At 41.9% G+C, this 15185-nt stretch overlaps 1 protein-coding gene across 23 annotated transcripts in view; it reads right to left on the bottom strand.

The window, feature by feature from the left end:
* Positions 1-15185, bottom strand: part of DOCK9 (dedicator of cytokinesis 9) — a 290375-nt gene that overhangs the window by 57363 nt on the left and 217827 nt on the right. For all 23 annotated transcript variants that reach the window (XM_040487180.1, XM_040487195.1, XM_040487189.1 and 20 more), the window contains exons 31-35: positions 13228-13406; positions 12871-12984; positions 10871-10991; positions 5039-5172; positions 2906-3020 (exon numbers count right to left, since the gene is read on the bottom strand). In XM_040487180.1, coding sequence (XP_040343114.1) covers positions 2906-3020; positions 5039-5172; positions 10871-10991; positions 12871-12984; positions 13228-13406 — 663 coding nt within the window. The remainder of the gene's footprint in view (positions 1-2905; positions 3021-5038; positions 5173-10870; positions 10992-12870; positions 12985-13227; positions 13407-15185) is intronic.

The following is a 15185-nucleotide window of genomic DNA, read 5'->3' as shown; positions in this document are numbered from 1 at the left end:
GGCTCTCTCCTGGGTGGTCTCATGATTGCATACCTATCAAATCTGAATTCTCACCATGGCCAGAGGAAGAATTCCAATTTATAGATAAGCTAATGAAGGCTTAGAGAAGTCAAGTAATTCTCCCAATTACCAACTTGAAGAATCATGGTGGGATGGGGATTTAAATCAAGTATACCTGATTTTCATGGTTTTTTTTAAATGTTTATTTATCTATTTTGAGAAGGAGACAGAGGGTGCAAGCAGGGGAGGGGCAGAGAATCCCAAGCAGGCTTCACGTTGTCTGTAGTCTGATGTAGGGCTTGATCTCACAAACCATGAGATCGTGACCTAAGCCAAAATCAAGAGTTGAACGCTCAACCAACTGAGCCATCCAGGTGCCCCAAGTACACCTAATTTTAAAAGCCACGTTAAGGGGTGCCTGGGCTGGCTCAGTCGAAGGAGTATGTGACTCTTGATCTCAGGGGCTTGAGTTCAAGCACCATGCTGGATACAGAGATTACTTAAATTAATAAAATTAATTTTAAAAAAAGCCATGTTTAGTCTACTAGACAAGTAAAATGAGTAGGTTGGTTCAGGGATTCTGAGTTTAGATTCCAGAGGGACAGAGTCTGGTTACTTGAGGTTGACCATCCTCATGTGGTGAGAACCCAAAGAGCCAAGTGAACATGGGAGGAGGGGGAGGGTGGCTCTCAGGGTCAACCTGCAGACATCTTTGGTAACCCCAGCACATATCAGACAAAACCGGCTGGCTAGCCAAGAGGCACCAAGTCGCCTTTCCTTTTGGCTATTGGCTGAGGCTGAGGCTGAGGCTACTGGCCAAGGAAAGGGGGAAGGACAACTAACCTCTATGAAGGAGGGAAGGGCCCAACACATAGAAGGTGCTCCTTGAATGTGGAATAAGGAAAAGAGTAGCTATAGAGTTACACAGTTGACTTTGGTTGTCTGTCTGGCAGAATACTCCAAAGGCAATTTCTCCCCTACCCCATACCATACACAAGAATCAAGTCCAGGTAGACGTTAAGATTTCAATGTGAAAGTTTAAATAAAATACCACTGTTAAAGAAAATGTAGAAGAATATCTTCATAACTCTGGGGGTAGATGAGGATTTTTTAAACCGGACACACACAAACATTCAAATTATAAAAGGAAAGAAATTGATAAGTTGAAGGTAATTTTTTAGAAAAGATGCTCTAAAACTGTTTTTGAAGAGATGGTTGCATTTTTCAAGTATGCACATGGCCTTCCAAAGTGCTGACTTTAAAGGAAAACTTTCACTTGGATGCAAAATTTTGGATACTCTGGTTTTAAAAAGTAGTTCCATTCTGGTTATATATCATATTTATTATTTGAAACTTGAAATGTTTTAAAGAAAATTTTCAGCAAAGGAAAAAACAGAATTACAAGGCTGGCTAATAAGATTCACTCACCACCATGATGTAAAGTTCAGAACTTTTGATATTAAGGGAAGAATTTCAATTTTATAGCTCAAATATCAGAGTAAGTGCCCAGTGCTTTGCTATTTGGTCATCACTCAAGGAAAATCTTGTCTGTTGTTTATTTAAAGCTATTTTAAAATAAAGGTGACAGAAAAATAAAACAGTCCAGTCCTGAAGCACTTTAAGGACAGTATGCTGTTCCTAACATCTGAGTACTAAGGTCAGGATGTTAATGCTATGGAAATGGAAGCTTGATATAAAAGTAATACTATTTTTTAGACAGAAATGTCTTCCCCTAGGTGTTTAACGCCCATACCTACTGCCACCACACACAGGCAGCACGAGATGCCTTCAACATTTTGTTTTCAAAAGACTTTGCTCACTCAATATGCTTCACAGTAAACTTTCTGATATGTTGCAGGGAAAGTAGGATAAGATTTTTGAACAAGTTAAGAAATGTGACCTTGTACCATGGCATGATTTCATGTGATTGCTCGTATGACAAAACCAGAGTTGAAATGGCTATCACAGATATTTAAAACTTTATTCTATTAAAAAAATATGGTCTTCAAACCCTTCAGAAACTTAACCTACTGGGGTGGCTGGGCAGCTCAGTCAGGGGGAGAGGGAGACACAGCCTCCAGGCTCTGAACTGTCAGGTTGAACTCAAAAACTGTGAGATCATGACCGGAGCTGAAGTCAGATGCTTAACTGACTGAGCCACCCAGGTGCCCCTCGACTCTTGATTTGAGCCCAGGTCATGATCTCACAGTTCATGAATTCAAGCCCACTGACAGCACAGAGCCTTCTTAAGATTCTCTCTCTCTCCATCTCCCTGCCCTTCCTCGACCCGTGCACACGTGTGCTCTCTCCAAAAATAAATAGCTAAACTTAAAAAAAAAATTAACATGCACACGTGCGCTCTCTCCAAAAATAAATAACTGAACTTAAAAAAAAAACTTAATCTACTATGATACTACTATTTCCACTAGAAAACGAAAAACTCACATCTCACTTCCAGTTAAAGCCAGGAATGTCACACACTCTCTAAATGGAATTGATGCTTAGATCCCCCAATACTACATATTCCAATTCAAGAGCCTGACTAGAAAGTTATGCAAGTTGCCAGTACGTTTGTTTGGACAAATAAAATTAAAAAAAAAAAAAAAATCAAAAGCTACCTCATTTATCTGCTTCTGTCTCATTTAAGATGGTACGTCTGAGTTTAATAAAAAATATTTTTAAATGGCCCATGCACATTTTAGAACTCATTTTCTAGAACAATTAGTAAAAATCTTTTTCCAAATTAAGACTTTTACTTCTACTACATTTAGTAAATTAACATGTATTTCAAACATGGAAGAAAAGCCTTTTAAATCCTTATATCCTTTCAAGCAATTACAAGTTTTAAAAATTAAACTAAATACTAAACAAAGAAAGTGAAACTGACATCCTTATTTTAACCTACCATCAGACATGCTTTTTAAGATGTAGAGGAAACACATCAGCAGGCTCTTAATCTCAGACTGGTCAAGTTTGTCACAGCGAACCACAGAATTTCCCAAAGCGCCACCTTGCTGGTGCTAAAAAAAAAAAAAAAGGAAGTACAGGTGATTTTTTTATCCTTCATTACAGGGAAAACAAAACTAGGTTCATTTTTCTCCCTTGAAAGAGAAAGACTCTTAAAACTGAGTCAAATCACACAAATCGGAAGGTATAAGTACTTTGTCAACAAACTACAGGCACACCTTCACCAAATACACACACAGGTGCTGGTGCATAGGAGCTCTGACTCGTCTCCTTTCACATACTTTCCTAAGAGACAAGCCAGAAGGCACGGACTTTTCAAACTGGGTAACTATAGTTGTGGCTACCAGCTTAGTTCTGAAATGCCAAGTACAATCTCATGCAGAAAGTATGCGTACTAGGATCAGACACAGAAATGATGCTTCAGAAGACACTGCAGGATATGGTTGGGAACCATATCCTCAGGAGAACGCCAATGGCTGAAAGAGCAAATAAAATCTATCCTGCTCCTGTGTACCAGCCACGAAAGCCTGGTGCTGAGTCACTGGCATTCAGCTGACAACGTGGGGCACCCTTGGGGAAAAGCAATAGGCAGGTACCCAATAGGGCCAAATAGGGACAGCTCAGCAGAGTGTGGCCAAAGACCCTAAATTGATGAGATCATCCCCTCACCAGCTTAGCCCAACACCGCAAACTTCCGAACACACAGGGCACAGGGTGAGAGCAGTTTTGCCACTAGACAGCAGGTTCACATTAAAAAAAAAAAAAAAAAAAGAACAAGAATCTCATCTCCTGATAAAAACACAGGAGATTTTAAAATCTTCAAAGTTACATTTCCAATCGAAATCAGGATTTTATTATTTTTTTTTTTGCCAAATACCAAAGCAGAAAGATCAATTAAAAATATCTTTCATTCAAGGCATTGGGGGGCAATTGAAAAAAAATAACGATAAATGGGCTTAACTAACCACACATGTGTGAGTATTTCTAGTATAGGAAGAAACACAGGTGCAGTTAGTGGCAAAAGTGTCGTGCAGGCGCATCGTCTCGCCCACCCACTTTGCCAGGGCCACGAGGAGAACCCAGGACTTCTTGCAGTGGGAGGGAAGGAGCGGCATGCAGAGTTTTCTCTGGCAAAGGTGGAATCGTTAGAAGGGAAAAATCCACAGTGACCCGGTTTTTCCTGGCTGACTGGCAGCTCTCTTCCTCCTCTCCAGCACTGCGTATGATGCAAGCGGAATGCCTCCTGAGCGGCTTCTCACTCTACACGTGAAGGCAAGTCATGGTCAAGGGAGAAGGTCAGTATGTCATGACGCACACTGAAATGCTGGCGTCTCTACAGAATGGCACTGGAGGATAATCGTGTCAATGCCAGCCACAGAAGTACAGGTATGGTTACAACCCTGATTTTCCACGTGCCTGAGAGCTAGAAGTACATCCCTAAGCGGTTCACCTGTTTAGTGGTGCGCTTGCCTAGAACTTGAAATAACTCAGGAAAACTGGTGAAGGCAAAACCAATCTACCATTGTCCCGGGTTTAAAGTCAAGCTTTATCCATTCCCACAAAGTTCCAAATAGCCTGACCCTTGATTATTTCAAGAAAAAAAAGTTAAATACGAGGAGGATGCGTTGTGTTGGGGGTACCAGTGTGAGACGGTTTTCAATAAAGCCTTACCCCTGAATCACCTATATGATGAATTAATTTTTCTGGAGCTGGCTTTGGACTCAATACTCATTTGTATGGAAAACTGTGTATAAATGGTATTCTCTGACAGGCCATGGGCATTTTAAATGAGTGGCATTTTGATCTCCCTACCTGTCCAACCTGCCAAAACTATTTGCTCAAGGTCCTCCGCTATAAACATTGCCCTCATCTGAACTCCTGGAAACAGGAATTGGGGTTTCAGGAAATGGGCTCCATCCTTAGATAATACTCTGATCATCTACTCCAGGTTAATAGACTTATTAAAAAAAAAAAAGTCACACTTATTGAACACTAGAACACGAAGCAAGGTTTACTTTGTGCTAAATCCATTAGTTTTAAGAAATATTTAAGTTAGATGACAAGAAATTACCTTATCCAGGGAATTGCTTTTCTCACTATTCCTTTCTGGAAGGCTGTTCCCCGAATCTGTGCTTATGAGGGATCCTCTCGAATCAGCATTTCTCACACTATTGATGTTTGGAGTTGACGTCGTATATGGAGAAGCTAAAGGGAAATTTAAGCCAAGACCAAAGATATGGTGAGACAGAACAAAATAAAGGTAAGTGCTGAACTTTAAGGGAAATTGCTTTTATGGACCTTGTTTCTTCTGTTAGGAAGCTGGCTCAAGCACTGCATTCAACTACCTCACCTTTAAAGAACCAGACCATGGGGCGCCTGGGTGGCTCAGTCGGTTAAGCGTCCGACTTTGGCTCAGGTCATGATCTCACGGTTCGTGAGTTCGAGCCCTGCATCGGGCTCTGTGCTGACAGCTAGGAGCCTGGAGCCTGCTTCACATTCTGTGTCTCCCTCTCTCTCTGCCCCTTCCCTGCTTATGCTGTGTCTCTCTCTGTCTCAAAAATAAATAAACATTAAAAAAAATTAAAAAAAAAAAATAAAGAACCAGACCATCATCTGAAACGCTCAGACGGAACCATCAGTTCCATGGCTTGTGAGAAGCCACCTCTGATTTCTTCAGGCTAAAGGAGCATACGTGGTTTCAGAATGAGATAAAGGCTCAAAAAAATATATATTAAAAAGGCAAATCCACCTGCAACTATCAAATCAAAAAACTAAACCAATTCAATAAAACCACAGTATTCAAACTGTGTGCTAAGGTGACCTGAGAAACTCAGAGGGGTGTCTGGGGATATTTTACATTTTCAAGAAAAACACAGTGATACATGACATCTGCTGAAACTGTAGTTTCCATGTTAGATCGTGCTACATTCCTTTCGATGATGTTGTGTCTTTGTGAAGCTAGGTATTTGGCGGCTGCTGTGATTAAAAGCAAGTACTGGGTGAAAAATCACTGTGGACCAGGAACGTGAAGATGGTGGTGAGCAGTCTGATTCCAGCTGAGAAGCTGGCCATTGCCTACCAGGCATACACAATCCCATTGGTAATGGCTGTGGTGTGGTTATTAAAATTAAAATAATTTTCCTTTAAATTTATGTATTTTTCAAATGCCTACTAAGTTGTTCAGATATGAGAACTTATTAGGTTATTTTGGGGCACCTGAGTGGCTCAGTCAGTTAAGCATCTGACTCTTGGTTTTGGCTCACATCATGATCTCACAGTTTGTGAGATCGAGTCCTACACAGGACTCGGTGCTGACAGTGTGGAGCCTGTTTGGGACTCTCGCTCTTTCCCTTACTCTGCCCCTCCCAGCTCATGTTCTCTCTCAAAATAAATAAATAAACATTAAAAAAAAAAAAACCTTTTTAGGTTTTTTTGGCTGTAAGCACCTTATCAACAGAACTGCTGGGTGTTTCATTCTGGCCTGGGGACTCCATAGAAAACTCACTGTGACGGTAAGCATGCTGCAAACCGAGAATGGTTGGGAATCTCTGCGACAGTTACGAGCAGAAATGAAATTTAACTTAGAAGTAAAATTTGTGACATCCGTGAAAAAATAGCATTTGAAGGCAGAAATCAGCCCCTACACCTTATTACTATGGAATTTTTAAAAGTAATGGGTGGACTTCCTGCTTAGATAAGATTTAAGTACCTCACTCACATAATTTAAAACGACTGTCAAACTTCCACATTCGTGCTGAACCCAAACGGCCTGGCTGGTTGTGCACACTGCATGAGCGAGCACAGCCTCCCACACCCAGGCTGAAGATGCCATTCCCTAACGCTAGGAACAGGCCGGGGTTTTCAGATTTCCAGATGCAAATGAGCTGCCGGAATGAGCTGCTTCTAAGTTAATCCCGCCCTTCACCTGACACTATGGCCATCCCTGAAACTGACTCAGCATATTAAAATTAAGAAAAGAGTCAGGGGAATTGGAACATGCAAGTGATGGCTGAAATATGTAAACCATTGGCCCCCCACTGCCCCATCCCAGAGCAGAAGCTGTGTGATTGACTGTCATGGGGAAAAGGCAAAAATCTATGAAAAATCTAGAGCCTTTTTCTATACTTAGAGATAAAACACACATTATGACTGAATTTTAATTATAGTCCTCCTAATATAACCAGGCTTCATATTTAATGTAGAACATAATGATCATGAGAAAGAGGTCCTCAGTAAAGCAAAATTAGACTCTAAATTCCCAGAGTTTTAGGATCAGTTCCAGAAACGGAGTCCTAATCTAAGGCAAACAGATGGAAATGCAATAAATCAAAATCAGCATGCTTAGTAGAACTATGTTCCCATTGTGTGTGTGTGTGTGTGTGTGTGTGCATGTGTGTGTGTTTAATATCTCAGTCCAGTGCATAACCTTTAAAAATCTTAAACAACATGTAAGTGAAATGGAAAGAAGTTTGATTCACTTCTGTCTTCTTTGTACAGACAGCCCAGTGCAAAACACTGAGTAGATGGAAAAAGAAACCCTGAGTCTAAGAGGCGTGTCTTTTATTTTATTTTTAAAATTTTAATTTTTTTAGAGAGTGTGCAAGTGGGGGAGGGGCAAAGGGAGAGACAGAATCTCAAGCAGACTCCACGCCCAGTGCAGAATCTGACAAGGGACTTGATCGCACAACCATGAGATCATGACCTGAGCCAAAATCAGGTCAGATGCTCAACTGACTGAGCCACCCAGGCACCCAGAGAATGTGTACCTTTTAAAGCAAATGTAATCTCAGAGCAGTTTTCATCCAGGCAATGAATCCGTTCTAGAAATCTTCACGCACCACATTCCAAAGGCATTTAAAAACAACTGCGGAAGGTGCTTTCTCAAGGATTTCTACTAAATAGAGATGTAAGGAGAAAGTCTGCTCTCAAAGGATAGGTACTAGGACTAAAGTTAACTGGAAACTCCTTGAAGAATAAAAGAAGAGTTGCTCAAGCTACCAGAAAACAATTAGCAAACTCAGTTCAAAGGTGGGGGCTTTTCTGGAAGGCATTCCTATAAGGAACAAAGATTTAAGTATTTAAAGATGGGGGTAATAGACATGAAGCTTGAGTATAAGTAAGTCTGTTATGGTGAATTGCTATGAAAAGTGGATTCAGATCTTTAAATTTAAGAAAGAGAAAGGGATTAAATTAGTCTCAAATACTTTTCACAACTTCATCATGAACACAGAGCAACTGGAGGTCATTAATGCCATTTGAGTCTTGCTAATGATACCCAATGGCTCATTTTTACATTCTCAAGGAATCCCACACCCTAACAAGGTGAATGCGAAATTGGAGAATAAATGCAGAGTCAAAGCATCACTTCATTCGAGTTTGGTCATTTCCATAAAGTCTTGAATCCTACAGAGTACTGGTCAAGGAGGTAAGATTTCAACACATTCCTGGGCCCCGAGAGTCCTGAAACTGGCTACTGAGAGTATATCCCAAAGCGTGCATGACACTGAAGAAATGTGTTTGTTATAATGCAGGCAGATGACAACACCGAGTGTCACCATGCTGAGCACTGTGCACATCTATGAGCTTCCCACCCCTCGCCGCGACTCTGTTGATGTGGACACCGATGGTGAAGAGGAGAGACACAGTGCCCAGGGCAATTAGTAAATGACAGAGTATGGATTCAAAACTGCCTCTGTGTGACTTTAAAGCCAGTGCTGTGAACTCTTGCAGACCAAATCTTCCCAGGAAAGACCCTTTCCCGCTCCTGAAGCAGTGGCTGGGTGTGTGGGCAGAACAGGGCGAAGAAGACAGAGTGAAGGCCCCAGGGGAGAGGCAAGTGCAAACATCACATGCCAGTCTCTATTCTGAGCATTCTGCATGAATTAACTCATTTAATCTTTATGACACCTAATGAGACAGCTATAGCTATGAAAATCATAGGGCACCTGAGTGGCTCAGTCGGTTAAACGCCTGACGTCAGCTCAGGTCATGATCTTGCAGTTTGTGAGTTCAAGCCCCACGTTGGACTCTGTGCTGACAGCTCAGAGCCTGGAGCCTGCTTCAGATTCTGTGTCTCCCTCTCTCTCTCTGCCCCTCCCCTGCTCGCTCTCTGTGTCTCTCTCTCAAAAATAAAATAAACATTAAAAAAATTAAAAATACATACATAAGCATAAATAAGATTAAGGGTTGGGTACTGTAGGATAAATCTGGGCATGGTGTGGGGTTTCTGACTTTATGTTCTGCTCAGTTTCATCATCTACATGAAACAGCATCTTCACATCAAACACAAGGGCGCCTGGGTGGCTCAGTCAGTTGAATGACTCTTGATTTCAGCTCAGGTCATGATCTCGAGGTTCATGGAATTGAGCACCGAGTCGGGCTCTGCGCTGACAGCACTGGGCCTGCTCGGATTCTCTCTCTCCCTCTCTCTCTGCCCCTCCCCTTCTCTCTCTCAAAATAAATAAATAAACTTTTTTTTTTTTTAAAAAGATCAACACAAAAGGTAAAGACATAAATTTAGAATGAACTACATTCCTGAAAATTAATTTGCTGAGAGGACTGCCCTTTATTCTGTCCTGTGAGTTAATTCCATTCCTGGGTGTTCCCAGCACTGGTCACGGCAGGATGCTTTATTTATTCAAAGCGTAGTGAAAGAGAGAAATGAAGACGGAATAAAGTGATTATCCGTGACAATGGTACGAAGACACATCTATGTTTCGTAACATTATCTTTAGGAAGGGGCTGATGCAGGTGCTCAGTTAGTCAGAGTTTTAATAAGTACTTTCTCAGGGACAAAACAGAAGAACATAAGGGAGGGGAAACAAAAATAATATAAAAACATGGAGGGGGACAAAACATAAGAGACTCATATATATGGAGAACAAACTGAGGATTACTGGAGGGGTTGGGGGAGGGGGGATGGGTTGAATGGGTAAGGGGCACTAAGGAATCTATTCCTGAAATCACTGTTGCACTATATGCTAATTTGGATGTAAATTATAAAAAAAAATAATAAAATAAAAAAACTATATATAAAGAAGAAAACAACGTATACAGTGAATAAATAAAAAAAATAAGTACATTTCTCAGGTATTTTCTTACAGAGAACTACTCAGTTTGAATCTCGATCTATCCCAGCTGCTTTCTTCTCCATGGGAATGGCTCTTACAATATGTCAAAGAGAAAATAATCTTCTAGGAATGATTTTAGAAAACTGATTTTAGAACTGCATTCTCACCAGAGACCATTATCTCCTCAGTAATTATTTTATCATAGTTCATCAAAATCACTATCACCACAAATAAATCCTACCCACAGCACCACCACCCCCCCCCCCCACCGCAAAAAACCCCCCTTTCTAGAAACATAATCCAATTTGAAAGTTTTAAGTTTTTGTTTTTTGGGCTTTTTTTTTTGAGACAGAGACAGTGGGAGTTGGGGTGAGGGGCGGGGGGGTGGCCAGCAGAGAGAAAGAGAAAGAGAAAATCCCAAGCAGGCTCCAGTGCTGCCAGAACAGAGCCCCATACAGGGCTCGAACCTACAAAACCAGGAGATCATGACCTGAGCCAATAACCAAGAGTCGGATCCTTAACTGACTGAGCCACCCAGGTGCCCCTGAAAGTTTTAAATGATAACTTAAGCATTAACAAAAACAAAAAGCAAACAGCACAGATATGTGATTAAGTATACTGAATTTGCAGTGCAGGAGAATTTGGAGGGTCTGTATTTCAGTGTAGAGTGGAGGGGTTTCATTCATTAAATATTAAAACCAGAAGAAGAACATTCAAGGGAGAAACTCAGACTTTAAGGTTCTAATTTGAAAGTCGGAGTGGCTCCCACACTGCAGGATGAAGGTGCTTTCAGAATGAGACCAGGGAGAAGCAAACAGAGCACGAAACATTACCGATGCCAGAGATGGCGCCAAACAGGTCCTTGTGCAGGCTGTTGTCCAGAGCGATCCCAGGCTTCTGCGGAGTCACCAGCGGGTTCGCAGCTGGCAGTGGAAGCGATTCCTCCTTCACAGTCTGCCCAAGGGGAGAGGGAAAAGAAATAGTTGAAGACGACGTTAGAAGAGTCGTTGGCTGCTCTTGGAAGTGTGAAGGCACATGCCAGCAGGGGACACGTGGCCGAGACGGACACGCAGCGTGGGAGAAGCAGGTGCACCGTGTGCAGTGGAGGGAGGAGGTTGGCAGAGGCAGCAGACCAGGCACAAAACTGGGGACAGCGCAGCCTCGGCCCATAAAGTCACTATTTGTTTCCCCAAAATGTCTAGCACGTTCCCTTTCCAGACCTCCGATGCCCAACATTTCTTTAGATTGTTGTGGAATGTTACTTCCTCAGGGAAAAAACCCTCACATGCCCCTTCTAACTGGAACATGGGAAATCCTCCCAAATGAGCAGCACTGGAAAGCTATGCAAGCTTGCAGCTTCGTGCGAACTCCCAGTCAGTGGACGAATTATGTTAATTTTGAAGTCATGTGATAAAAGGGATTTTACTGATTTTCTCAGGATTGAAGCAGTACAGAGAGATAGCATTATACCCTGAATGACTTATCCAGATCAGAAAAGCAGACAGGTTCAGAGGATGCACGTGTGAATACAATGTTGTACATACAGCGTGAGATTAGTGCGGGGCATCTTATTTAAGGACAGTGCCCTTTGGAACTACAGAACCCATTCTACACATATGGGGTATCTCAGCATGCCTTGATTTAGGAGATGTGTCCAGAAGAGGACAGACAGTATAAAAAATGGGACGGCGCAGCACCGGGGGGGGGGGGGAAAGGGACAGAAGCACACACGACAATTCCCCAGGGTATGCCATAATCACAAAGTGGCAAGACTAACACCTGAGCCAGTTCATGGGTCCAGAATAAAAGCGAAAAGAAGATCGCTGCACTGTAGTGTGTGTGCAAATGAATGGTAGACAGTCCCCAACCCAAACATTTTGAGATCATCTCTGGGATCATCCTTCAATCAACTTAATTTCCAATACATCTTCCAATGACTGCATAAGGATAATATAAATTAAGATGCCTGTTCTTGGAGGTGGGGCCTTGTATCACTCAGGTTGGCCTCCCTGACATCTAGTCTGAATTTCTAATTTTACAGACACTGAGAAACTCTAGCCCTAAGACGTGGCTTTTCCACGACTTGTTAGCATGTTACTATCAGAATTAGGGCTACTAGCACTGAGCTCTCATAGTACACAGGTTAGAACTATGCTTTTTTTCTTTTAACCTCCTCTCCCCATAAATTTTTGTTGAATACACAGTGAAGGTCCTTATATCTTACAAGATATGGTCCAGCAGGAAAGCATGGTTTGAATCATGATTTTCAACCTAACAGTTGAAGGTTAATAGACTGGCTCCATCTTAGCCAGAAATGCAATTAAACAAGAGTACTATGGACTATTATGGTTTGGGTGGAGGAAAAAAAAAAAAAGAATGGATGTGTCCCCTGCAAATTCATACCCGCCCAGAACCTCGGAATGTGACCTTATTTGTAGATGTGATGAAGATGGAAGGTAAAATGAAGTCATCCTGGATTAGGAGGCCTACATCCAATTACTGTGAGAAAAGAAGAGGACATCAGAGACCCAGATGCACACCAGGGGGGAGGCCCTGTGAAGGTGGAGGCCAAGACTGTAACAACGTGGCCACAAGCCAAAGAACGCAAGGATTTGGGGCAACCACTGGAAGCTGTGAGAGAGGCATGGAACAGACGTTTCACACGGAGCCTCCAGAAGGCACCATTCCTGCGGATACCTTGATTTCGGACTTCTGGCCTCCTGACTGTGAAAGAATGAAATTCTGTTGTTTTTGGCCACCCAGTTCGTGTGACTTGATTAGGGCAGCCACAGGGACGAATGCAGACTGTACCTAGATGTATGTGCTTACGTACACTGCCAGGGTTCACAGGGAAGGGTGACACATCCCTCACGTTGATCCGCTGCACGTTCTCGATTAGCAGACCAAACAGAGGCAGGTAGAGAGTGGCTATCCTTGCTTGATGGCTCTGAAACAAAGGCACACAGTGCAAGTTTACCCCAAGGCTCTGAGAATTTCACGATGGACCAAGCTGGCACTGGCCACCTCCTGTATTCGGATCCTTGCTACGAAGACTATTAGATTTTACTGTGTAAAGAGCGAAGGGTCTTAGTGAGGTTACCGCTAATTTTCTAATTGGTTACTTTCTCTGTAATACTTAAAATGAAGGACATTTACCAATCCATATTTCCTTCCACTGGGGTCCACTCACCCTCGAAGCATATCTGTCATCAAAAGAATGCTTTATCAGCAGGTTCTTGAGCACGCTGATGGCAATCAGTCGGACCTCCCTAAACTCTTGGAGGGCGGTCCCCACCTCCCTCAGCAACAGCCCCACCAAGAAGTGGTTTCTACAGAACTCGTCTGTTAATGAGTAGTCAAGCTGGAGATCTGAAATGAGGGACAGAAACTGCTTTAGTTCCAGAGGCTATAATGCACTTTGAAAAAAACAAGCCAAACCCACCCTCTGCATTTAGCCCACCCTGTGTGTCAACAGATGATTAAACTTAACTTCACTAGGGAAAAGGTGGGTTATCTAAAATACTGCTCTAATTCCTGGGGCTCCTGGGTGGCTCAGGTCATGATATCACAGTTTGTGAGATCGAGCCCCGGTCGGTCTCTGTGCTGACAGCTCAGAGCCAGGAGACTGTTTCGTATTCTCTATCTCCCTCTCTCTCTGTCCCTCCCCTACTTGCCCTCTGTCTCTCCCCCCTCTCAAAGATAAATTAACTTAAAAAAAAAACATACTGCTCTAGTTATCACATCAAACTCTTAAACAAAATTTAAATACAGATAATTGTACTGGACTTTGATTTTAGAAGATGTTACACCTTGCATAAATATTAAGTTAGTGAATAGTTTTAGTACTAATTTTTGGAATACACAACATGTTATACTACAAATGAAATTTGGTTATCGATGTGAAATAGAAAATAAAGTTATTGTCTAACTGACATTATGGAGAAGTAATTTGTACCTCACAAACATGTCACTAAAGAAAGAATAAATACACATAGTCTATTAAAATATTTGTTCTTTACTACTTGAGTTCATCAATCCATTTTCTGGTCATTAAAGCCTATATGCTCTCATTAAAACCCAATGTGTTTAAAAAGAACATGTTAGCATATAACCTATTTATTCTGCTATCACTGAATGAAGAACTTCCTTAACATAGAATTTTTAAAAATTTACTCAGTACTTCTACACCTCTATAAGTAAGTTTAAAAAACTAATATCAACTAAAACTGAAATACACAAAGCACCAAGCTAAACTAGTAAGTCATCAGCAAGGTAAGTGATAAAACTGGTATCTCTTATGGAGAACAAATAGAAGGAAATGTGAAATCTACTGAAGGAGGGTAAATAAAAGCAACTCAGGGGCACCTGGGGGCTCAGTCGGTTGGGTGGCCGACTTCGGCTCAGGTCATGATCTCACAGTCCGTGAGTTCGAGCCCCGCATCGGGCTCTGTGCTGACAGCTCAGAGCCTGGAGCCTGCTTCAGATTCTGTGTCTCCCTCTCTTTCTGCTCCTCCCCTGCTCACTCTGTCTCTCTCTCTTAAAAATAAACATTAAAATAAAAAAAAAAATTTTTAAAAAGCGACTACACATCACTCTCAAGTTGAAATACACCTTTCAGTAAGCTGTAGCTAGAATCTCAATTCTTAATATTGAATCCATTATTAGAGGAAAATCTATACACCCCTTCTTTGACTTTGATTCCATATTAGTTACTTCTAAACCTATCCAAAATACCGACCCAAGTCCTATGCAGAAGGCCAGGGGAAAAGTATCCATCTTTCCAAAATAATCATGTCCACTGTTTACGACTGTTTTAAGCTCTGTTTACTCAAATGACAGTTCATAGCTTGAATTCACATAAAACCCTTAGGAGAAAGTTGTGGGTTTAACTGCATATGTGTGCGTGCATGTGTACAGAGAAGGGGGAAACAGGTGAGAAGGGAAAGGAAGGAGAATGCTCAAAACATGGACTCCTATCAATGTCATAAGGTATATTATCTGTAGGTGACCCACATCCACCTGCCAGGGTAGCCCCTCTTGGTCCCAAATACTCTGACAATCTACTAAGAGCTTGTCTGAGTCTGCTGGGCACCTGACCCTTGACCCAGGATGCTCACCCCACCTCACCCAGCTTTTTGCCAATTATCA

Source organism: Herpailurus yagouaroundi, unplaced genomic scaffold, assembly GCF_014898765.1.
Source record: "Herpailurus yagouaroundi ecotype Mexico unplaced genomic scaffold, PumYag 164, whole genome shotgun sequence".
Classification (NCBI taxonomy): domain Eukaryota; kingdom Metazoa; phylum Chordata; class Mammalia; order Carnivora; family Felidae; genus Herpailurus; species Herpailurus yagouaroundi.
This window is presented reverse-complemented; position numbering and strand designations above follow the sequence as displayed.